Raw genomic sequence first — 27,279 nt, 5'->3', positions numbered from 1 at the left:
GTTTCTTGTCTAGGTCTTTTTACTTTGTAGGAAACTATATCTAAAGCCTTCCTAGGCCTTTATCAGGTTTTGGATTCAATTTCCTTTTGAGTTTTGATTTTGGATTAATCAATGGAAGAATCACAGTTATGGGTTTTTTTTTTCTGTAAAAGGAAATGATTTGCAGACTGTCCAACATTTCTTTACTGTTTTCACTAGCTTAAGTTCACCTTTCAGACTTTCATATCCCTCAATGCCCTTTACTTTGCAATATCTTAATATTTTTTATACTGTGTTGTATTCCAAATCACTTTTTTGCATGCAAAATTTTTACTAGTTTTAGGCTTTTCAGATGCAAAAAAATTATTTGCAGGGATATTATTCTGCTGAGCAGTTTACTTCTATAAACACATTTTGACTGCAAGAGAATCTGAGAAGAAACTATTTTATAGTATTTTAATAAACAAAATCTATCAGATACTGGTTTTATTGTTCATGTTTCTTAATCTATTTTTATATTACCTAGAAGATAACAGAGCAGTTTAAACTCTATACACCTAAATGATTCTATATCTTTTGAATACTTCTTAATTTTTTGTTGACTTAATTACATGAAATTGTCCAGACAACTTTTTGCCCCTTCAGAATGCTCTTCTCCAATCTGAGTAACAATACTATTTTGCCTTTAAAATGTATCATTCAGTTCTTTGCTTAAAATTATTCCTATTTCATATTTGGACTCTTTGATTCACACAAAACTGCTGGAACAAAGCCTCCTCCCTTGGTAACAGAGAGATATATTCAGTGTCTTTCACTAAGAAAGGGGAACTGACATCTAGTGTCCAAAGACAGGACCTCTAAGATGAGAAGAGGTTATAAAGAGGAATTAAGTTGAATTTCTATTCCCATTCAACTGACACAATTCCTTTTTCATTCAAGCAAGATGTGGGATGTAGTAAAGAATGCAATAAATGTTCAAGATTTAATTCAAACCCTTTAAGCAAATTTCCTGTCATACTGCAAGAAGATATGGCTTCAAAGCTGGCGCAAACATCTGGGAGTTCTTCAGTGAGTGATACCATAAAGAGTTTGCCTTCTTGCACAGCAGCTGATGCAAAGTGTCTGGAGACAGAGACCTGTAAGATGTATGCTCTAACAGTGGGTATGTTTGTGCCCAGCTGTTTAAAAATGAAAAGATATTACTTTGCTGCCTCTGCAGCTGGAATATTCTAGTCTCTCCTTTCTTTCTTGGTCCTTGGCATATGATGTGTCTGTTGCTGTTACAGCCACTCTCAAGATAAGATCATATCCAAAACAGGATCAAAAAACAGAGGAAAGGCAGATGTGACAAAAATACCATCTTGAATATGGCTCTTAAGTGAAAAGTAAGCTTTCTCTGAGAGTGAGTGAGCAGATGAAAAAGAAGGGCTCCAAACATGCAAAATTTGGTGGAAAAACTGCATCATCACAGGCAAACAGTGAGAACAGAAAATGAAGATCTTTCCCTCACCTTGAGGGTATGAAGCACAGATTCAGTTCTAGAAGCCTTGTGTCTTTTATGATGCAACTCTGACACCAGCTGAAAGAGGTTATTCTGAGGAGAAATCTGGTCTTTGATGAAAACAGCAAATGTGAGCCAGCCATGAATCTTTCTCTGCAGTAATTGCTATGAAGAATGACTCTGCAGCTCATGCTGTCTTGTTTTTTTGTTGTTGTTGGTTGGTTGGGGGTTTGGGGGGGGGGGGGGAGGGGAGGGGGAGCACATTTAAAATGTAATACATGGTGGCATATTATCTATGGTCTATTCATGCAGCTCTCAAAGACAAGGTAGGAGGACTTTGGACACAATGGGGACCCACACAGATGTATAAGATACAGATATGAAGGACCTGCTTTTTCAAAGACCATTAATCATAAGATGAATACAAAATAGTACCTGCTTCCCAATCCAGGACATATACCTATCATGAGTAAAGCTACAGGCACTATATGTTTACTGGAAAAGCTACTGTTACAGATGAGGAGGAGACCCTGCAGGCACGTTTGGCATTAGGCACAACAAATAAATATTTTGCTGTATGCCCCAAGAGGGACAATCTGGGTGAAAGCCAACAGTGTCACAAAACTGTCTGCCAAAAGACAAACCTTTGACACACAAGGGTCCAGTACTGCCCTCATGAAGCGGGCAGGCTAAGCAGGAATGCAACAAGCTTCTGCATTTTGACAGGATCATAGAAGAGTGGAAGTGTCATGCAACATGATTAATATTTCTCTAATGAGAGACAAAACATAGCACATGGAACTAATAGTGACCTATGATATGAAAAACACGTAAATAAGCTGGAAGGGATTTTTTTGTTTTGTTTTTCTAAGTTTCTTTATAGAATTAGAAGTTGCCATTTCCTCTTGATCTCTTTTAAAGTCATATCCGAAAATGTGGTGACAGACTAAGAGGATTCTTCTAGCAAGAGGACTCCTCACACCTCCTTCCTCTGTCCCCTTGCCCTTCCATCCCCCTTTCTAAATCAGTTTAATAGTACTCAGTGCTATGGTAATTTCTTTTTGGTATGGGTGTCTAGTCCTACCTTACTTCAGACCAGTTCAAGGGGTTTCTAAAACTGCAAACATCACACAACAGTGTTAGTGCATTGTGGCTGCATAAACTACAGCCAGCAAACCATACAAGCAGTGGACTTCATGTGAATGGCTTTATGACACAGCATACAGTGCTTTGCCAGCTCCTGTCTGTTCAGCATCCTAAAGATTGACAGTGACCTGAAATGGAATTGTAACTGGGACTTTTGACCTGAATCAAACAATTACCAGAATTGCTAAACTAACTGCTCTGCAGAACAGAGCTCTTGATCATCCAAGGGTGCAGTAAAGATAGAAGCTTTCTCATAGTAATTTACTTGTGTATCCCAATCTCTGCTCATGTAAATTTAAAATGATAATTGACCATTACCAATATCTTAAACTTTTCCAAAACCTGAGAAGTTATGTAAAGAAAAAGTAAATCAAACACAGGGCCACAAACACCATACTTCCAGAGAGAGCAATAATATTTGCCACACTCTAGGGCCTCGTTTTAAATTTGACAGTCTTGACTGCAGGGGTATTTTAAACAATATTAGGCACACAAAAACATTAGAAACTTTACAGATATTACTGAAATCTTACAGTACACGTGTGAGGAGGGTATTATTTTGCTGACTGAACAAGCAATACATGGAGAAGCTGAAGCATAAAAGTTAAGCAATTTGATCAAGTTCACAAAGCAAGTCTTGCAAAATAAGACCAGAATTCAATCTCACAATTTGCAGTCTGTGTCTTTCCCCTAAAATCATTATTCTTTCCCTTCAGGTTGTTATTTAGGAGTGTAGTAGCTACCTTGTTTAATTCTCTTGTTCCTGACACAGACTAGATTTCTACATTAAATAATGTGCTTTTGCAAAGAGGGAAGTTTTATTAACACACAGAATTGTGAAATGAACAAAACCAGAGGAGCTTACCCAAATCCAGAAAACAAGCGACAGAAGAGGAAGAAGCCATAGCCCTGGACGAATGATGAAAGGAAGGCAAAGAATCCATTGACAGACATGCATATCAGGAGTGACTGTCTCCTTCCCACCTTGTCTGCCAAGCCTCCCCAGAAGAATGCCCCCACCATCATCCCAAGGTACACTATGCTACCTGCAATACACAAAAAAAAGAGATGTTATTTTGTGAGCTACATAACTGACCACAATTGACCACACCAAAAATAGTTGATTTTCTGTATTTACAAAACAAACAGTATAGAGATTAATTTCTCCTTTCTCAGTGAATAGAAATTATATACACATCTTTGCAAATATATCTAGGGAGAACAGATTTCCTACTGTGTCTTTGTCATCTGTTACCAGACACACTGAAACTTAATATAATTATTAAACAAGGTGCCTCTAGCTAAAACAATTAAAATACAGGCAAATAAGACTGAATGGGAGAAAGAATGCCACTATTTCCTCAGTAATAAACTGCATTCATTTCAAATACTGCAAAAATTATAAATTCCCCTACAGAAACAAATTGTCTGAACATTTCTAGAATATAAGCAGGCCTGTAGGGCATTAATCACTGGGAGTAAGATGTGCTAAGTCTAAAGGAAGTTGATCATGAAACAGACGCTTTCCATTTGAAATCTATAGAATCATACATGTCCAGCCTGATTGGTTTTTTTCCTCCTACTTCAGTGTACTGCTTTATTTAAAAAGACACTGTCCTGTATACAGAAAAGCACTGGAATGTTTTGGGGTTGTTTTTTTTTTTTTCCCACAGAATTTTGAACATATATATTACAGTTTAGCTACACACATTAAAATCAATTAGGGAAAAATTACTTTGGGGTGATTTTTTTTTAATGTTAATGATGTTTTCAACTTGAAGTACTTTCCCGCAGAAAGATAAGTGGAAATATTTAACACTTTGACCATTCACATGTTAGCATATTGTACATTATTTCCTTTCCAGGGACAAAACTTCTGTGGGACATTTGGCAAAAATGCACAACACATTGAAGAGACTGTCAGAAGAAAAAGTAGTTCCAAAGCTTTGGACAGAACCAACCAGATTTGTATTTTATTTGATACATGTAATTCTTCTCACACCTAATTTCTTATTGAACTACCCAGATTGGGTTTTATCTACCTAGTAGTTGCTACCATATTATACGTCTACCACAGAGCAGGAATTAAATACAAAGTAGCTGGAAGCAGCTAAAATACTAGCAATCCTTGTCCTGTGTCTCTTGTTGATCAGCCACAAGAACAGACAAATTCACCAGCAACTCTGCTGGGCTTTAATTGCTGTTGTCTAAAATTCTGGCCTCCAGAAGAATCACCTCTGCCCTGCAGAAGGTAGTTGTAAGAGAAAGAAAGCTGAAAAAAACACTTAAATGCCTGGGCTCGGTGAACTGCATATTAATGTAGAGGTCACTTATCAATATTTCCATGCTTGGAATTCCAGATGTTCACATCTGAAGTGCTGACATCTGCAGAGTCTAGTGTACCCCAAAATGTCCCTGTTCCCTCTCATGTTTTGTACAAGTAGTTTCCACTACTGCTACCTTATGAGATACCATTTTAAAACATTTGATAGAACACAGATTGTGTTAAATGTATATTAGCAATATAGAGAGTTATATTTTGGTTAGGTGAGTATGCTGTTTTTATCAATGCCCTTTGCCACTGAATGTGACAAATACCAACAAACCAGTCTTTTCTGCAGCTGCCTTTTTAGCCAACATAAAATAAGAACAGGATATTTCTTAGACTGACTGTCTTCTCCATGTGTCCCTCAGGACAGGATGACAGATCCATTGCTGCTCATCACAGGAGCATTAACTGCCTCTCTACCTAAGCAAAAGCAACAAGCTCCTTAAGAACAACAGTTAAATGTCTTCTCAAAACAACTTTTGTCAATGAACATGTTCTAGCCGTTACTGCATTCTTAGTCTTTCATCAAAAGATATTGATGAGAATGTAAATAAATCCAGAATTTGCAAAATTACTAACATATCTTTGTTCTTTCCTTTTAGCCAGGAAGGACACAGACACTACAACATTCTTTTTTGGTTTAGCGGTGTTTAGCAAGAGACCTTTATCAGATAGCTCCTTCATTCTGATCAGAGATTTTTATTCCAATAATTGAGAATTTCCTGAGAGTGTACACCCAGCTCATACATTTTCTAGTCCTAAAGAATCAAAGCTTGGCGAGTGGCTTAGCGTATTCACTCAACTGCTTTAAGATCTCTCCTGTGGGCAAGGTTACTGTATCAGGCTGCAGGTAGACCAGTACTCACAAGCAGTTTGGAAGCTCCATCCAGGAGAGCTGGTGCTTTCTTGTCAATATTAGTTGAAAGAACTTAGCAAAAATAGTTCCATAGCTGCATTGCCAGCAGACTGATTTCAAAAAGGCAAATAAAATGGTTAATTTTTACTCTTAAAGTGAAATTCCTCACATTCTTTCATACATAAACATTGTTGGGCTTTCTGAGTCAACAGTCTAGTATCAGAAATACTCAGAGAAGGCCAATCAAATAGTTTTGCATTTCTTTATATAGATAACTTTGAAATATTTTATGAAAATAATCTTAATTTTACCAAGTAACTACTTTCCTCGTGATGCACAGAAATATCAAAACACTATGAATGATGAAAGAAAAAAGTTTCCAAGTCTTGAGAGTTTAAAAACATTAACCTTTCTTTCTGATGACAAGTCCTTTGGTCATTGTACTGTGCTTTGGCCTCTCTTATACCCATGTAATTCTCCTGAAGAACATTCAAAAGATGCTGCTAAAAATAATATTCTCCTCCTATCAATAAACTGCTATAAATAAGCTGCTCTCTGAGCTGCACCATTAGCTTATTCATTCCCATTATATTAACTTTGAATTTTTTCCTAATTGCCTTGCAGACCCTCCACGATCCCTCTCCCCCACCAAAGATCTGTATCCCTTCCATCCTGAACCTAATGCAGCTACCAGTGATACCTGTTCAGTATATTTACCTGCCTTTCTTCTTTTTCATATTTTCCATCTCTCTTTACAAAGAACATAAACCTGCCTGCAGCCCATAAAAGGAGTCCCCTTCCTCTCAGCTTTCAAATCATTCCTTAAGACCTTTCCTCCTGCAGCAATATTCACAATAAGCTGTAAAACTGACAAATGCCAGAGAAGAACTCTATGAACAGTTAAAATAGCTAAACAACCACCTAAAAAATGCAAGTAACCAATGACAACAGATTATCATTTTGCCCTTCATCATGCCTTCCTTTCGAGCCTTTGTAGCTCTTGTTTATTATGTCATGCCACTGGTCAGAACATAATTTTCATGAGGAGAACACTATAATTTTTTTGTACACCTTTCATAAACCACATATTACATTTTGCATAAATTTATATATGTAAAAATTAAATATCCTGTTGTTGGTCACACCTTGCTCCCTTTTCTCATTACCTGGTCATCAAAACAATAATTGTATGGGTGTACGTATACATATATAGATTTTAATCTAGCATGTCATCCTGAGGGTGGTACTCCCTTTTTGAGCAGCTACTACTGATCACAAAACTGGCTGCTTTTCTTTTTCTTTTTGGTACAGCACACGTGCACCTCTAAAGAAGTTAGCTTACACAGCACAAGGCACACACTAGTATGACATCCAGCATGATCCTAAAAATCTATTTTTAAAAATTAAATTTTATTTTAAAATACAAGGACTACTAATGATATCTGTTACCTAAGTCTTTGATTTCCCCACAAAGTAACATGAAATCTCAAGCTCTGTCATTTGGTGGAAAGGCACTGAGAAGAGGCAAGTGGCAGCTGAAAAGAAACTCACACCATGCTAAAATGAATATTCTCTTCTGTTGTTCTTTTATCAAGTTTTAATGCAACCTGTATTTTCTTTCCACAGCAGAAATTCTACATCCTTCAGTGATTTTCCCCATTGTACAAATGTACGAAATACACACTTGCATCCTCTTCAGATGAGGGCACCTGAGTCTGGAGTTGGTTTACACCATGCACACACTTTGGCTACCAGGTGGCTAGGTATTTTTTAAATGAATGTACACAGCATCTTTCAGGTTGCTAGCAACAGCTTAACCTTACAAAGCAGCAGACCAAGAACTCCCTCAGTATCCGAATGCTAGTTATGGGCAGCTTAAGCAATGGGATAAGAATACATGCATGATCGGTCACTGAGGTTCAGTTAAACAGTATCTTTACTCCTTGTGCTGCCATAACTTCATTACTTGGCACTGTCCGTTACAATTCATAGCCTGGTATCTAAATGATAGCCAAACCCTTCTGACGAGTCGGTAAGTATACACTTCACTGAGAGAAAATAAAGCAATGAAATTAAAGTCACAATTCCTTGCAACAGAGAGACTTAGGCTATGGGACTCACAGATGGTTGTCTTTTGCTTTTGCTAACACACCTATTAGAGATATAAAACTAGCCTGAAGTTTCTTTTTTCCTGTTGTGTTGCTTAGGTCATTTGTCTGGGTAAGGAATGTATTTTATACAACTGGAAGAAGTACTGTCATTAAAAAAAAGACTTAGAATAAGATTAAAATGTTATTTATATTTTGGAAAAAGAGTTTATAAATGTGGTCCTAAGACAGCTCCAAGAGGAGAAAAGCTCCTTTCATAAGAATTATACTGTACTTTAATCAGTGTTTTATTTACTTGTACTGGTCTCTTCCCATATGCTATTGTTTAGAATATAACAATTCGTAGTGAAAGACTCCAATGCCTATAAGTAGCATAATGCATTATCTTTGTTTTAACCCGAAGATCAGCATATTCAGAGTTTAAAGATGATAACCTTTCAGAACTATACTTACTTATAATTTGTTATTGGTTTCTTTGATCAGAAAAGAATTTGAAAAGAATCACAACCCATGCAGCAACTAACTTCAGTCAAACATAACATCTAATTAACTGTTTATAATACTAGGTAATTAGAGCAAAAAATTTTCCATTAAGACAGCAAATATAAGAAAACTGTAATAACTCCAGAATTGGCAGAAGAACTCAATTTTCTAAAGCCACCGTCTTTGGATGTCTAAAACCATCTGTGTAGTCACAATATTGGATCTTCATTTCTTATTTGTTATATTATGCCATTCACCTCCTCAGAGATACTAACACTCCAACATTCTTACATAAAGAATGGCCACAAACTAATATTCTTCAGTAACAACTATTTCTTCTTTTCTCTAAACAGTGCTTGAAGTGGTGGAACAACAAGCTCTATATTTACGAAATGGTAAATTTTTAATTTGTAGATCTAAATGGTTAAAGAGTAAAACATCAATTGTTCAGCCATCTGAAAAGGCTGAACTGTTTTGTACTGTTTCCCAAAAAACATGTAAGCCAGCCACCATATTAACTAAAATTAAAATTTTGCATGAGTCTTTGTAAGTTCAAGACTTCTCAAGCCATGGATTTCCTTCATCTAAATGCTACCTGTTTCCCACAGCAATCATTTTGTGTCTTAACTTCAGATGTTAAATGATTGCTCTTACCTAATAATATGCAATATATGCAAATCCCCAAATGTCACAGCATATCAGGCTCTTTTTGTATTACTACTCCTCAGACTAATCCACTCTTCTTGCCTTCCCTTTCAGGACAGCTGCAGACAGGCTTCAATCTGCAATTTCATACTCTCTAATGCAGATGCTTAATTACACATTCGTTTTGAAGCTTTTTGCTCTTCTGCTTAATATATATTTACAAAGAGTCAAGTCTAACTTACTACTACATTATTGGAATTATTTTCAGAAATCATGGTAATAGGGTTTGTCTGTTTAAATACATGAAGGGTATAAAGCTATTTTAAAATGAATGCTGAAGCTTTTTATTCTCAATATAAGTTTGTACAGTGTTTATCACACTGCAGTGACTGTTGGACCTTTGAGTGTGACTTGCAACCGAGTAACCTGTATGCTTAGTTCACTAATAGCAATAATTCCAAAGTGACAAGTCTTCGCATGACAGACCATTTAGCTTTTGCATATTTTTTAGCTGTTTAGTGCAGCTACAAGACATTCTCAATATCGTTCAGTCAGTAAAAAAGGACAACTTTATCTCCATAATAACTAAAGAAAGATATAAATTCACACTCATTGAAATAAAGGAAGATACTGAATCCCAGTGAGATCAGTGGGAAAAGATACAACCTTGTCTCCTCTTCTGAAACATGCTGAGCAATACAGAAACACTAATGTTTTCATGAAGGGAAGAAAATAAAAAAGTATTGTTTCAATCCAAAACAAGTTTTAAAAAATGTTTATTAATTTCTGAAAGTCTGTTTCTCTAGTGTTTACACAGGATAACAACTCCGGGATATGCTGTGATGTAAAACCACATAGCATACAATTCATAGCTTAAATCAATCAAATAAAAACAATACAATAAAAAGTCCCTCTGCTCCATCAACAGAAAAAAGAAGCACCTCCTTAGACCACTTTCAAACACACCTACAAAATATCTGATAACATTTAATCTGATACCAATCCAGAAACTTCACATAAATAGAAATCAAGTGAACTGTATCTGGTTCTCAGAGAAAATGATCCTATTCTCAGACAATACTGATGAACTGCAATAGAAAAACTCAACTGTGAAAGTCAGGAAAATGGAACTGAAAGCAAAGCTGAGCAAAAGCAAGGTCATACTCAGCTGACCAGCATAGACAGGAAAACGAAAGAGCAAGTAACTCAACAGTTCAAACCTATTTATGATCAGTAAATAGTGCAAACCTATCAGTAAACAGTGCAAACCTATTTAGGATCTTTAAGATAATAGGGGAAAAAACATCATCAGCAACACAACCAATTCAAACAGTACAGGTTTATAATAGTATGACAGGCATAATTTGAGGATTGATTTAATCAAAGGAAAACTGTCATGAGGTAGCCAAGTACTGTACTTTTAAAGAGAAACCTCACAAACACAAAACAAAGATAGACCCTGGAAAAAGTACAAAATATTAAATGGAAATAAAAAAAACAAACAAACACATTTTTTCCATATTTTTTTCCCCTTTCAAAAGGATCAAGTGCAAATTTTCCTGACAACTGAGCTCAAAAAGGGAAGTAGATGTAGAAGCCCACTATTGAACCTCCAAGATAGTTGGGAGACAACTGAAACTAAGTGAATGGGACTTATGGCATATTCAGAAAGCACCTAATGCAGGACAAAATTTGACAATACAAAATTTTAGGTCAACAAAATTTTAGACCAACAAATACTTACAATATATTTGCCTTGATTTAACATTGAGACTGAAGTGAAAATGGTCTCACGGCATGGCTACCCACACTCATCACCCACCTGTGCTCTTACAAAGGCCAAAGATGAGCCAGGAAGACAATTTTTTTTCTTGGGAGGAAAGGAGAAGTGAGAACAGTTCTGTCCTCTCCATGAAATAAAAAAACCCCACATTTTTTTCCAGGAAAACAACTTGCATATATTTCCAAATCATGAATCTACTCCAGTGTGTGTCCACCTTGAGGGAAATTCCAGAGATGAAAACTCATGGTTGGAAAGGTTTTGACTTTTCCAGAAATGCCATCCATGTGAAAGTCAAAGGGTCCTACAACAATCTGTCACACAGATTTCATTTAGGTATTAGTTATCTTTTTTGTTTCCTCTGGCGTGCTTGTATTAATTAAACTGATGTGCCTAATATGTCTACCTTTGATTTGTTTCCTGTATCTCAGGTCTGTATGCTATTAACTCTCCTTACAGTTCTGGGGATGTTCACCTTGTATCTAAAATTTACATCAGCAGGTGTGCTAAGACATGTGGTTTTTACTTTTACTAATGAAATAATACTCTGTCTTAACAAATGAGTTTCCTGTGTACTTAGATATTATTTTAATTGAAACACTATAATAACAAAAGGAATAACTGCTCCTGCTTTTCCTCAGATCCAAATTAGATAAATTAATAAGTGCATAGAAAAAGCTCAGTAACTGCAGAGTTTGTGACAGGTAGTAGATTACTTGCTAAGATGTGGAATTTTCTTCACAGCTGTATCTTCTGATAAGGCAGCAAAATAGAGAATATGGTAAACCAGTACTTTTGCAGCACATTGTCATCATCACTTCTGCTTTAAGAATGTTATCATGTCAATAACTAAGTCTTTAAAAAAAGTACCACCTACTACCAGATGCTAGCATCATTTTTATTTATTCCATAACAGATTTCTCAGAATAAAAAATTGATCAGAGTTATTCCATTTTCTTCATTAGGACCATTTACAGACTGAATACTGGTAGTGATTATTGCAGCAAACAGCAGCACAATGCTACTGCTATTGCTTGGCTAGCTAAATCAACAATGCATTATAGAGAAAAAGACCAAAGCACTGCTTCCTTGATACTCACAACAGAAATAAGCAATCAGTATTCAAATTTAGCAACGTGGGGCTGTAGGAATGAGCCAATATGTGGTATTATTCTTCCCATATAAACAGTAATTTTACAAGGTGGTAGTTACCAATATGCAATATATAGAGCACAGACTTCATCAAAAACTCAAGTAATCCCCAGTGATGATGTAAACTGTTGACAGATTCCCTAGGTACTATCACTGAACATACTATTTTCACACTATCTTATCCTTTGATTGAACAGTTCCCTCTGGCATTAGTGAGAAAATCCTAACAGACAAGCTTTGGATAAAACACACGTAGTTAAGCTGTCCTAATACCCCTAATTCTTATTTTCTTCCACTGCAACTGCAGAGGTTCCTCTGGATTTTTCTACTCCCAGATTAGATGCTAAATTCAATGCACTCTTTGCCCATCTCTGAATTGACCCTGTCGTGCTAGAAACTGCTGTGACTTTGCAATTTAAAATGCACTTCCATGGCAATCCTGAGGATCAGAATGATTATAAATGCTGCATATGATTGCACTGTGCAATGTGCTACAATTAATTAAATTTCAAAGCAAAAAAATGTATTTCACTAAAGCTTTAAATTGCCCACGCAATTGTCTACATTAATCATCTCATTTCATATCAAAACTGTTCATTTTGGCTACATGTTTTATTGCCTGAATGTTAATTTCTTATTTGCCTAGTCCTGCTTCATAACAGAGTCCATGAATATCACTAACTTTTAATTAGTGTTGAATTAAAACAAAGCCCAAAGTACATACACCTACATTAATAACAGATGCATCCAACTCAGCAAATCAAAGCACATGATACTAAGAACTAATTAATAAAACTGTGCTCCTAGTGAAGGTAACTGTACAATATTAAAGCTAACAGTTGATTATTTCTTCAGTGTCCTTGTAAATGGGAGGAAATAACTTTTTAAAATTTTGCTTCATCCATACAGAGGCTGTTACCACCTTTGTTCCAACGAAGTGAAAAGATGGGGGAAGAGCAACTATACTACAAAAAAAACACCTCCAAAACCCCAAAACAAACAAACCTCAAATCAAAGACTTTCCACTGGTTTCAGAATAAGACATTGAATTAGGCCTAACCTCATCAGAAACAGGTTGCCAAAATTAATAAGGGTCTGAAACTCACAGATCTCCCAAAGCACCTGACACGAGACATGGTCTACCCCAACCTAGCACACAACAGCATACAATGAAAAAGGAAACTTCCATTGCTAATGGGCCCGCATGTTCTTTCTGCTTTCCCATTTAGAGTCAATGAAATAGATTAACTAATCCAATGTCAGAATGAAGAATGACAGATCAGAATAATCCCCTGTATGGTGCCAGTACACCTGCAGGTGCTGGTGATGCTAAATGGGCCTTTTAATTACATATTTACAATAGTGCCAGGAGGCACTGTTATAATATCTATATGGAAAATTGTTTAGATGACTGCATCTATCCGTTCATGATCTGGGTTTAACAAGAGTTGTTAGTGGCAACTTCAGAACCAACTTTGAAAATCACCCTGAATTCTAGCAGATTAGGAAAATACTTGTGCTCTGTGAAAAAGAGGAGGTCTGACAAATGCCAGACAAAAGAAAAACACAGCACAATAGAGTCATACATCACATGGGTTATATTCATCCATACTTCTTCAACTTAATATGAGGTTCTCCACTGCTAACCAGTATAGAGCAAATAATTTCAGTCCAGCTAACCTGACATGAAGAAATTTGCAAATGGACCACCTTTGCCTATCCTTGAGAATGCAGACCTTTTTTAACACTATGGATGTAAAGCCAGTGTCACTTTACACCATTTTCTTAATTTTGCTACTTTACATTACTCTCCCAACTTTCTACAGTCCCCCCCAAAAGTCATATAAAAACATCTGTCTGCTCATAAATGGGTTTCTGTGAGTCTTTGAAGACACTTTGTTCATCACATGTTTATCCTGAGAAAAGCTTATTTGGTAAGAAAAGCTAGAATAACTTGACGTATGTAATGTGCCATCAGAAACTCTTGGTTTTGTTTCCACTAGCTGGAACAAAGACTGGTAGATGTTGGATAAAAGGGTCATTGGTTTAAGAGAGCCAGGGAACGACATTTTACAGTTAGTGGTAGGGAAATGCCCATCTAGAAGTCTAAGTAGTAACTAGAGTTGGCCTGGGTGTAAAATCCAAGATTCTTCAATGAAAAAAAAAACATGGAGAGAACTTCCCTAAGTCACCCACAGTTCCAGTTACATAATAAATCTGCGAGTAATTCCTCCTGGACTCCTGTGGCCTGTTTGTTTGTTGTAGTATGTGAAACTGCAAAACCTTACATTTATATCACTCCCTCCTATCAAGCATTCCCATTTGTATAGGGCCAAAAAAGTGTTGAAAAATGGGCAAGAATAAATTAAAAAATAAACTTTATTATAAATGTCATTAAATAACAGTGGCCTGGGCAAACTGTTAACTATCACTATAGATGTTGTTAAACAAGTTTTTGCATTAATAGTTAAAAAAATTTACATTTGTCATATTCATGTATCTAATCTAGCAGTAACTCAGTATTATTCATTCATTTAAGTATTTATACTTGTATAATTTAGTGTCTTTGATTCTGCATCAGCTATGAAAGTAGTGATATTCCATATATTTGAAACAATACCAAACTGGTACTTCAAACAAGGCAACCAGTTGTGTACAGTGAGAATAGATGTACCCATCACAACGAAAGAATTACATCTGCAGTAGAATGCAGTCAGAGTAGATTAAAAAAATTATTTGTGTTCCATACTTTTCAGCACTGACATTCCCTTAAACAGCCAAAGTTCTGGAATAAGTAGCCGTTTCAAATCTTATCTATCACAACGTACAATTTGCTTCCAATTCTTCAAAATATTGGTAGTGTAAGATAAAATGACAAGTGAGACTTTGAAAGGTTCTAAAGTCCTTGAATGGTTAAATCCATTGATAAAATGCATATGAAGAAGTTTACTCAGCTGTGACAAAAAGCCATTAAATTATGTTTGTTCCATGTCTTAATGAAGTTCATTAACACTTTCTCTGTGAAAATATTTCTTCTTCTTGCTGAGGAGCTCATACGTCCTCTCTTTCATCTCATAACTCAACATGCAAAATGCAAAATTCAGAGCTACAAATACACAAATAATGAAGATCAACATTTCTATAATGAAAGCTTGCAGATCATAACTTAACTACTTTGCAGAATTAAGCAAACAGGGACTTGGAAGAGAGTGGACCATCATATTTAAAATGTTCAGTTTGGTTAAAAAACTCCATTTGACACATTGATTTAAGAAGTGATGTATCACCAGCCAGAGATCCCATGGCAGTTGAGAAAGGGAGGAAAAAGTGGAGGCCACAGCCAAATTAAATGTGCGAAATCACTATGGCCCTCAGGCTTTTCCTTTGGGAGGCATTTCCTTCTTTTGGCCGCTTTTGTAAGATTATAAATTTGTGTGATGTAAATGGTAAAGTCACTGATCTGTGATGGGATGGGCAGAGCCAGAAAATAACCTGCAATGCATAAAAAAGCAGCCCAGTGATTTTTATCTATTTTAGACACAATCAATCTCCAAGACAGAGATTTGAAGATGACTACAAGTGCATAATTATTTAGCTTTATTTTTGTGTGCAAATAAACAGTACAGGCATGTTTGCACATGGTGGTAATGCATGTTTGTAAGTGGTTAAATGTACAAGTATCTTACCAGCTACTCAATCTTCACAAGTACATACATTATCCCAATTGCAGGCTGTATTTTTCATCATTTAAATAAAAGCAGGTTTCCCAATATCCACTGTAGTCATTGAGTTCAGCTGAAGGAAGCATAGCTTAAACCTTGAAGAAATGTTACGTTCTGGCAACAAAAGTCTTGCTCAAAAAGTGACCTACTATTTTACTAGCTGTATGGACACTGATTGACCTCTGACATTGTTCCAAGATATACAAGCGTAGTTAGGTCCATTTAACTAAAAAAAGTAATAAGAAGTATTACATTACTGATGGAGCTCTCAAAAGATGTGTTGGTTAAAAGAGCATTTGGCTGTACTGAAAATGCATACAAACACCAAGGTTCTCAGCTATGAACTGCAATGCAGTCATTTCAAGTTGACTTGTATTGAGTGTGTTACTGACTTTAAAACTGCATGGCTGAAACTGGGTATTGAGTCAGGGAAATACTATATTTAACCCCAAGCTAAATGGTGAACTTCTTAAAAGCAAAAAGTGAATATGTAAGTTAACAGTGTCCGATAGCTTATATTCCTCAGTAAAGCTGCTTGCAGGAACACTGTGAAAGAGGAAAAACATTTGACATAGCAGTACTGTTCTCCTGTTAACACCAGCTTCAATAAGGTCCTTTGGGAACAACATCATCCTCAGAAAAGGAGGGCAGGTGTGACCCACCTTAAATACTGACTTATCACGGGAGCCTGCAGCAGCGCAGAGGACTGAATACGCTGCATTTCGTCAACGGTTCAGATCTGTGCTCCCAGTTCCTGTCTTGTGACAAGCCCATGATACTCCATGTGATAAGGCTTTAGTCCAGTTCATAACAGATAAAAATTACATTGTATACTCTCTCCACTGTCCCTTTTTTCCCCTCAGAAAAGAAAAACAAACATAACCACCATCTCCACTGGTCCACATAATGTAGCTGCTTAGAACAGATAAGGATCTGTCTCTTAAGTCTTCTCCCTCAAATATTTGTATCTGGAAGGCAAGCAGCAAAAGCACTGCAGTAGGAGTACTTTAATAATGTTATTGCAAGGGAACTGAACTGTACCAAAGGTGAGCAGCGTGCATGATGGCGTTAGTATTTCCAGTATCTCCTTTTGAAGAAATAAGACATTAATCCTACAGACCAGTTTTCACCTTGCTCTGGAATATTTAGCACACATTTCCATGACTGCAGCTCTATTTCTAAATCTTTCTATCACTGCTAAAGATTTATTACTGCTATTAACTGTAAGTGCAATGGACTCTCACTGTTATTTCAGTGAGATTCCTCACACTCAAAGGCCTGCTATGGTTTCAGTAAGTATTCTTAACCTAGATGCATTTCTTGTGAATACAGTAATTCTCAGACCCATATATAAGTACCTAACATTTTGACATCTGTGCTCTCTTCAGTAAAATTTATAACACAGCCAAGAGTCCACATTAAAAAATTAGTTCTGAATCTCTTCCTCTATCCCTGAAGTCTAAAATAATTTTAAAAAAGTAAATTCAACATGCTTTCCATAATAAAAACATGGATCTTCCCCTGGAAGTTTCAAGTCTATAGCAACGCATCTACTAGCTGAACATAACAGTAAAACAAAGAGTAGCAGAGCCTTGTTTTCCTTTATTTTACATCCTTGTGGTCTATTATGTCATCACAAATCTGGTACCCTGCAAATAACTGGAATATAACCAGAAAACACTCACTTTCTCCTAGTGTAGTCCCTGCAGGAACATGCAAGAAATCTCACTTGTATCTAATGACCTATAGCAATATTTGACAATAAAAGAGAACAGTGCTATACGTAGATGCCTTCTTACAGCAGCAGAAGGAACTTTACTCACTGCTGTGTAAGGATGGTTTTGTGACAATCTATTAAAATTCAGACCTTTTAATAAGTAGTGTCAAATATATGGTTAACTGTGTCTTCTGCATGATAGTATATGGAGGAACCATGCTGTCAAATCTAAGTATCACTGGAATTGACTAGATAAGAGAAAACCATAACACGTGAAGCAGATTTTGTTTTGAAATAAAGTCTTAAATGTTTGAATTTTAAGAAGAAATGCAAAACAGAAAATCAGCTGCTCAGTATTTTACTTTCCCAGTTTTCAGTCTTTGAATTCTAGACTTGGCCCTGAAGGTAGAATTTCAGTTAAGCCACAAATGTGACATAACCTAGCATAAACAAGGCTGGTTAAAAACAGTTTAATGAATTCACAAAGAAAAGTAATCTTAACTGATCATTAAGATAAATACATTTCATTTTCATGGCCTTTTTTCAAGCTTTAGAAGTACATTTATTTACAATTAGCAAAAAGAAAAATCTTGTGATAAAATGTTTATTTAGCCATCAATTAGCAAAGACAAAATCTTTAGCTTCCATAGTAAATCATAGTACTCAAAAAAGATTAGCAATCCCAAGAAAGGTCTTCCTCCCCTCCAAATCACAATGTCTCTAGGTATCTGGCCTACACAGAGAATTATATCTACTTAATAGGTGGGGAAACACAGGAATATCACAAGCACTGAACATCAAAGAAAACTCAATGTAAAATTTTGCTTAAGATCATTTAAGTTTGAAGATCCACAACAAAAGAAATCTCTCTAAAAGGGAAGTTTGTTGATTCAGCAAGAAGTTACATGAATGAAACCTATCCAAACATGCAAAAGGGAAACCACAGTCTAAGAATAACAATTTGATTCCAGATTTGTCCATATATTTGCCTCTAAGGATGTATGCAAGTTGTCTAGTGATGTAGTAAGGTGCCTAGACATGTTGGAGAATCCCACTAGGCATGTAGATGCCTGAATATTTACAAAATGGTGCTGTCAGACTCGGATCCTGCAGTTGTTTATTCACTGACATTTTGTTGCATGTTCCCAGATTTCTGCCAGATCCAGAGGCGATCCATACAGTCTCAGGAGGAGAACAAATAACTCAAGCTATATGATCTTGCCTAAATGAATTTAGACCCTAGTCTGTGTTTAAACCAGCAAGCCTACATACAATCCATGAGTTCAGAACACTCTTTCCTTTAAAAGTTTAGTCAAGTATAACAACTGCAATATCAGTTTTAGTTACAGGAAGTTGGAAGTGTTGTACATTTACAGACAGTTATTTTTTCATTTATGAAATCAGAAAAACTTGGTTTGGGAGGGACATTTGGAGAGCTCTAGTCTGAACTCCTGCTCAGGGTTACCTTCAGAGCTAGATTACATTGCTCCAGGACTTCTTCAGTCAACTTTTGAAAATCTCCAAAAGATCCCACAGCTTCTCTGTGCAATGAATGTCTCACAGTGGTTGACCACCTCACTGTGAACTTTCTTCATTATACCAGAAGTTCCCTGGTTGCAACTTCTGACCTCCTCTTCTCCTCTGAGAAAAATTTGACTCCACCTTCTCTATAGCCCTCCTCAATTATATCACAAAAATAGTACATACAGATCCCCTCTTAGACCTCTTTTCTCCAAACTAAACAAGACCAATTCCTTTTTCTTCATCTTACATGCCATATATTCCAGCCCTCTAACCACCGTACTGGGCCTTTACTGGATTTGCCCTAATTAGTTAAACTCTTCTTTCAGGTGGCTCTACAACAGGACAGAGAATCCCACATTTGGCCTCCCTGTGTTGAGAAAGGCAAATAATCACATCCCTCTACTTACTAGCCACTCTTGCCAGTGCAGCCCAGAATGTGGTTAGCCTTCATTGCTGCAAGGCATTGCTGACCCATGCTCAACTTGTTTCTTACTAGGAGCCCTAGATCCTCTTCTGCAGAGTTGTTTGCTACCTAGCAGGTCAGTGCCTAGCCTATACCAGTGATTTGAGTCATTCTGTCCCAGGTGAAGGACTTGTATTTGTCATTGATTAGTTTCATGGAAGGTATTTGTCAAATATAAAATTGTTTCAAAAGATCAGTGCAAAACCAGAATGAAATTAAGTAGAAAAGATCTGGCACACCAGTACTTTTTTAAACTAAGAGGGGAACAAAACTCAGTAATCAGCTGGTATTCTTAACAGAGTTTATAAGCACTTTGCATCAACTATTGAGCCTCTGGGGACCACTTCCTCCCATGTAAAAGGAAGGACTGTCTGGATTAGAACTATGCTGGGTTATGTTTAGTAGGCTTTAAAACAGAGTAGGTCTAGGAAGCATTGCATTAGAATAGCTAATACGCAAATTAGCAATCAATGCAGAAGTGGTAGCCACATGCCTGTTGTCCCAGAGTGAAAATTACTTCATGACTGTCGTGGTTTAACCCCAGCCAGCAACTAAGCACCACGCAGCCGCTCACTCACTCCCCCCCCACCCAGTGGGATGGGGGAGAAAATCGGGAAAAGAAGCAAATCCACGGGTTGAGATAAGAACAGTTTAATAGAACAGAAAAGAAGAAACGAATAATGATAATGATAACACTAATAAAATGACAACAGCAATAATGAAAGGATTGGAATGTACAAATGATGCGCAGTGTAATTGCTCACCACCCACCGACCGGCACACAGCTAGTCCCCGAGCGGCGATTCCCCGCCCCCACTTCCCAGTTCCTATACTGGATGGGACGTCACATGGTATGGAATACCCTGTTGGCCAGTTTGGGTCAGGTGCTCTGGCTGTGTCCTGTGCCAACTTCTTGTGCCCCTCCAGCTTTCTCGCTGGCTGGGCATGAGAAGCTGAAAAATCCTTGACATTAGTCTAAACACTACTAGCAGCAACTGAAAACATCGGTGTTATCAACATTCTTCTCATACTGAACTCAAAACATAGCACCGTACCAGCTACTAGGAAGACAGTTAACTCTATTCCAGCTGAAACTAGGACAATCCCCAAGGACCTAGTTAACGCCTCTGATACTCTTCTTCCTACAAATATTATACAAAATGTCTTTATTATATTCTGATAATATCAGAGAAAACTCTTACATCAAGGCATTATTTGACACTAAACATGGGGTTTCAGAAAATCCTTTGATTCCCAAAGCAAGCTGTTTGTTGCTATTCATATTCACAATACCTGCATTATCAGCCCAGAGATTTACCACCATACTTGAGTTTTTTAGATGGAAGAAACTGTCTGTATGGCTCATCAACTAAGAATATCTTTTACATATAAAGATTATTTCTGGTTTTGTTACTGTACTATAAGCCCTTATCAAGGACTTGGATAACACATTGCTCAACACAATGATAAGTAACACAGAATGAAAAAAGGCTATTCATGCTCAAGGGATCATTCAGTCTAAACTTCATACAGAGGGTGATACATGGATTCAAAACAGACCAGGGAGACTATCAGGAAGCAATGAGGAACCAATGGTCTCTGGAAAGGACGGCAGTCGGAGCATATGAGTGACTAACCTGGTGTCAGGTTTTGTTGGCATAAATTCAAAAAAAGTTTTAAAGAAGGTAATCACTTAATCCTGGGACCTTTATATGATTTTTTTTTTCCTAGTACTGAGGTGAAAAAGTACAAAAAAGTGATGGAGGTATCTGTCTGAAAAGCGTGCCAACTGGTGCCACGAAGACTGGCATCATGGACCAGTCAAGCGGGAGTCAACCTGTATTTACTGCTAGCAATGGTGACGCAGTGCTGTTGTCAAGAGTCTTGCACATGAAGGTGAGCACTTACAGGTCCCATGGGAGAACCAGTGAGAAGATGGTCAGCAGTGGCATGGCAACCTGAACAGATGTAGCTGGGAAAGGCTAGCTTTGCCTAGCTTAGGGAAAGGAATATTTCATTATTTCAGATGCAGAGATGCTGAGGAAAGAAAAGGCCATAATTTAAATCTTACAGAAAAAAAAAAAATCTATAACACTTCGAACAATCTGCATGCAAAGACATAGAAACAAAGTTATGTAGAAAAGTACACCCAAATCAGAGCCCAGAGAATTAACCTAAAATCAGTCCAGTTCTGAGCTGCATGTAAAACCAAAGGGATAAGATGCAAGCAGGAAAAGAGTTAAAACAACGTCTTTAGGCCTGAGCCTACAACCTGTCTCACGAAGGTACAGTCCTGCCTCATCAGTGCCAGAATCCAAGAGGTCAACATGGATCCACATATGTGCAGGAGTTTACAAGTACAGCCAAGTTATAGAGCAGGGAAAGGAGACCTTTCCCTCATGCTTAGTGACACGTCACTGTAATCTTAAAGGACTTTAATCAAGTCAACTTCCCCAATTTTAATAGAACAACTGCTTGGAGATTAAAAAACATATTATTTTATTATTTAACTCAAAAGGCAATGAGAAACCAGTTCATGATTCTGATCAGCACTTTAATCATGTGACTTTATAGGCTTTGAAATGCTGCTGTTCAATCAACAGTGGCCTCAAGCTCATACAAGGATCAATAGGGAGGGAATTTGGGAAATTGCCCTGGTGCAAGTAAATTAAAAAAAAAAGCAACAGGGAGGCTCTATGAATATTGTCACATGTTTTTAATTAGCTCATGTTCCCTAGTAAACTGTCATGACATGATGTATGAGAAATCAGTTTTTACAACTGAGTCAATGAGTGCTTTTTCAATAACAAATTAACGTGTTCTTAGTGTGTTTCTTAACGGTCTAGAAAATTGCCTGAAAAATAAATATTGTGTATGTGTACCAGTTCCACCTTATAACTCCTAGCACTGGTCCCATGACTTTAGTATTCTAACAACATTAAAGCCCTCTGGATTATGGAATCATAATCGTGAAGAAATTATGCCTGTCTGGAAGACCCTAGTTAGGATGTAATTATGACGTGAAATGACAACAGCAAAGTAATTGAAATGCCTGGCTGTGAGGCCCTAGTTATGATCATAGAAAAAATGTTTTTACTAAGCGTTCACTGCCATGATGAATATTTTGTATCACTGGAATTATGGTTATACTGTCTGCAAAGGCTGTATATCTACACTGGTTATAAGCAACAGATACATCAGTGTACTGACAAATTGTAGCCTGTGATACATTTCTATTAGCAATGGGCAAATAATACCATTTTTATGAAATTATTGATAAAACCACCATGTGTTGCAATGCCTTCAATACACACTTGGAAAGTAACTGTTTATTTCTGTTCTTTCCTGCTTTTTTATGTTAATCTTTTAGCATAGAACTGTTTGTTTGTTAATACAACACAGAGGCTAGTGTTATACTATTACAAAAGGAAGATAAGGGGATATCCGTTACAACTTCTGTATTTTAGGCATGAGAATATATTGCTTTCACACCGAAGCCTTCCAGAGTTGTTTCCTTAATTTTGTCAGTGAGCACCTTTTATATATACACACATATACCTATATCTATGAGGTATTTAACAGCTTCTGTACTGAATTTTAGTTAAACATTGACAGAGTCATTCCAATATATCTCAAGACAGCATCGTAAGAAGTCTAGTGACAGCGAAATCCTCAAACCTTTTCCTGGCATGGGTCAGACCTTAACAAGTGACTGCCAATCCTCATGGCCACCTGCTACTGCGGGGACAATACTCCCCACTCCCAATTACAGACACCTCCTAAATGCTTACAGCATGTATTTAAATGAAACACTGTTTTTAGAAAATATAATGTATTTGCCCCCAATTTTCAATTCCTTATAACAGGTATAATGAAGAAAGAGCATTATGGCCATGTTTTCCACACTCATAACTGGACAATCAGAGAAACCAGGAGTACTAAAGTGTTCAGAATGTCTTAATTATGAAAAGATCCATTTCCCAGTTTAACATTTAATGTAAGTGGAAGGAACTGCATATGTAGATCAGTTAGCTACTGAATGTGTAAGCATCATGAAGTTCCCTCTTAATGTTGCGTAACCTTGTTCTTTTCCTTACCCCCATACAAACTAATTGCAGAGACACTTGGTGGCTACCCTTACATTGTTATCATCCTGGAGAACAAAGACAGCTTTGACCATTCAATTTGTCACGGGGGTGCATGTGGGTTTGATAACAAACAGGGTTACCAGTAATTAAAAAATGGGGTTGAGATCCATCATTTTTATTCCAGCAATAGAGAAGACTTACAAAAATTGATTAGCAGAGTTGAAAGATGTCCTCAACTGCCAAGTACTGGGTAACAAAATCACAATAAAAGCAAGTTGGGTGTACACTGTTTTTATAAAATGTATTCTGTGTTATTATCTGCACTGGCACAGTGATGTTTATCTAGAGATACCTTTTTGGGTTGTTTTGGTTTCTCTTCTTTCTCTCTACTCTCTGAATCACTTACAGGGCTCCAAAATGGCTATAAATAGACATGTTTATGCACCTTTTCTCTGTAAGTAGATCTGAAAACTCACAGGTCCAAGCATGACAAATATGAAGTTTGTAAATTTGTGTAAACAAGTAGTACCAAACAGATTATTTGCATGCAGCCTCTTTAAACATAAAAACTTAGATAATTTATTTCTTTTATTAGAAGTTAATCACTGTACTGTACAAACAGGCACAGTAGTTAATTTCTAACAACAACTGATCAAATGGTAAGGAACGCCTCAAAGGACCCAGCCACCTGAGAACTCAGCTTCCATTTCCACTCATGATCCTCTGACACAAAGGGAGGCTTACAGATATAAATGAGTGTGACTACAGTCCACTTTATTGAAATCCATAGAACCAAACTGCTAGTATCAATATGTCAGGAATCCAATCTGTTATGGGCTTAATGGTCTACCGAGAAAGCTTCTGAGTTATTTAAATAGCACAAATAGCCTTGTGCTATCTGAAATTCTGAATCTAATTTTGATGCAGTTGGTATCTTAGCGTCCTTCTAATTGATAATGAGCAATGGAATAAAATCAGGAAAACTATCTAAGTTAAAATGAGACTGTTGCAACAGAACCATGTGCTGTAAAGATGGAGGCAACAAACAAGTACATCTGCTAGAAGACAAATGTTCCTAAATATTTTATAAGCCCCCCTCCTTTTCTGTAATGGCCTGGGTTCTTCAGGCTCAAGCTGCTTATCTACACAGACATATTCCATTTTCTGCCACATCCCAAGCCCCCATGCTCCTATCTCCTCTCTTCCTCCAGGTACCATTTCCACAACCTTTCTCCACAGCCCTGCCCCATGAGACCCTTGCTTTATCTCCTGTGCCCAGGGATGCCCAGGATGGGCAAGCACATACCTGCTCATGGCACTGCTGCTCTCACCGAGTCACACATGGCTGGCTCAGCCTACCTATTTGGTGCACCGTGGGAGGAAAGAGGCAACAGGATGAAACACAGCCCACCCCCCTCAACTGAACAGACACAAAAAGCATACCCTTCAGCCATTTGTCTTCCTGATTTCTGTTCACCCCAACTCAGTGTTAGCACTACACTTTTTGGATGGCTAAAGAACAGTCATTGGGATTAAAGGAGTAAAAGACAAAAGGAGGGGAAAGGCTAGACAGCATTTTCCCTGCATTTCCTGCATTTCCCAGATTGCATTCCACCTCACCCTTGGTAAGGCTCCCATGCAGTATGACGATGTTGCTGGACAGTTGTATCATCTACTTTTTATTATGCCTGTATAAATCCAGCAGAACTCCAATACTCCAACTGTGGTTTGTTTGCTTGTTTGTTTTTAAATTAGTTCATCTGGATGTCTACTCATGTATACGAGAACGAAATGTATCCCTCTCCTCTTAAGTTTTACTATGCAGTCTCCCACTTTAGTGATTTATTTATACTTACTGACTGAAAAAGAAAACAATTATCTAAAAAATAAAACTATAAACTTCATTAAATTAATATTAGCTGTTAATGCATTTTGTGGATTGCTTATTTATATTCAATACAAACATATTTTTATATAAGCATTGGTGTTGACAAATACATATTTAGGCGTACTTTCAGCAACACTTGTAATAGCACAAAGACAGAGCAAAGACTTTACTCACCAAGCCATCCTGATCCAGAATTGGGTATACACATGTCTGTTTCAGCACTGGGCAATACAAATCCAACTACAAAAACTTCGACCCCATCAGCCATTAAGGCCATTCCCAAAACAAAGAAGAGGGCCCACTGGAAACGGCCATGGCCGCATTCTTGTATTATCAGTTCATACTGCTGTGCTAGCTCTTCTTCATCAGCTTTCCTCTCTGTTTCCAGTTCATGACGATCCTTATATTCATCACGCATAGGCTGACCTAAGGCCACCATGCCATCCTTGCCCTGCCCCATATGAGGGATTCCCTGATACTCCCCTTCATAAATTTCATCATCTTCATCATGCCCTTCAGTTGCTTCACTTGATCCTTCATCATCATTAGCTTCTACACCATAATTTCCTCCTTGGACATAGTAATCATCATCATCTTCCTCATCCTGGAATCGGTTGTAGGACCTCTGTGTGTAGCCATCCTGAGCTCTGTCAACAGCTTTATTCACTTTTTTCACCGCTTGCCTCTTCACTTCTTTGGCAATATCTTTTGCCCCTTTCATTAATGAAGTCCTGTCTTTGTATGTTTCTTCCATCTTGTATCAAAGAAAGATTGCTGTTATGCTGCAGAGGGACCTGTTGAATACCGTTTAGACTATCTATTGTGCGTTGGACATCAGTAGAAAAAGCCCAAGTACATGTGAAGCTGTAATATTCAACCTGCAAAATATGAGAGAAAAAAGTTTATACTTTGCTCCTTCTTAGTTGCTTGTTCACACTGATATGGTACCACACATATTCATTTAAGCACTGGACACCACAATTGAGGGTTTCAAATATACAAAACTGGATTTTCTTCAGAGATGCAAATATGCCAGGTTACAAGGAAAATGCTCTGAAGAGAAATCTAATATCTCTACTGATTTTTAAAATGAAATTTATTACACTCTAGTCTTTTAATGGATACCAGCTTTTATTCTGAAAGAAAACAAGCAGTTCCGTGTACAATACATCATATTGACTCTGTCTGCAGTGTCCTTCCCTATTTGAACTCCCTGCTATGTAATAAAAGGCTACAAATATTAGCTTTTCTCTCAATGAGTTACCGTGAAGTATCTGTCCTCTGTCCAGCCTCCCACCTACACAGATCTTGTAGGGAGTTAACATTCCTTAGATCTGTACCAGTCGCTCAAAGCTGACTGAACTAGGCCAATGCATTCACAGGTCATCCACACTAAGTCTTAGCAATATGTAGTTCCCACCCTAAAACAACATCAGCACAGGGAGCTGGGTGGATGGAAATGGTGGCACTTTCACACTTTGGAGATTTCCAATATCTAAATCATGGACAGAAACATCCCTCTCTCCCTTGTCCATAGTGACAGTAGAGGTAGCCTGGAGCAACTGTATATTATCAGCTAATTAAGCCCAGAGTGTGTTAGTCAGACATGACCTCACACCAATCTAGCTGCTTGAAAGCACCCAGACATTTTGTCCCGGTCCTTCTCCCTGCTCCCCTGCTGTATCTTTCCATCTCTTCCTTTATGCAGCCCCAGGATCACGAATACAGACACAATAAGTCAAGAGCAGCTTGCTTATTTGACTGAAGACTAACTATTCCCTTCTTTTCTGGGTGGTTTTCAGGCATATCAGCAAGGCAATTTGCTCATCACACATCTGCATGATCAGTAGGGGTAGTAGAAAGAAATGGCAAGTGCATGCAAGCACAGGGAGGCAAGA

General features: G+C 37.3%; 1 protein-coding gene across 1 annotated transcript in view; it reads right to left on the bottom strand.

Moving 5' to 3' along the window:
- The window catches only part of SV2C (synaptic vesicle glycoprotein 2C), a 122,457-nt gene that overhangs the window by 67,302 nt on the left and 27,876 nt on the right, over positions 1-27,279 (bottom strand). Inside the window, exons 2-3 of the mRNA XM_030005150.2 lie at positions 25,556-26,259; positions 3,492-3,672 (exon numbers count right to left, since the gene is read on the bottom strand). Of these exons, the coding sequence (XP_029861010.1) occupies positions 3,492-3,672; positions 25,556-26,135 (761 nt within the window). The 5' untranslated portion in view covers positions 26,136-26,259. The remainder of the gene's footprint in view (positions 1-3,491; positions 3,673-25,555; positions 26,260-27,279) is intronic.

Source organism: Aquila chrysaetos, chromosome Z, assembly GCF_900496995.4.
Source record: "Aquila chrysaetos chrysaetos chromosome Z, bAquChr1.4, whole genome shotgun sequence".
NCBI lineage: Eukaryota > Metazoa > Chordata > Aves > Accipitriformes > Accipitridae > Aquila > Aquila chrysaetos.
The sequence above is the reverse complement of the archived record's forward strand: the minus strand, read 5'-3'. Positions and strand labels throughout refer to the sequence as shown.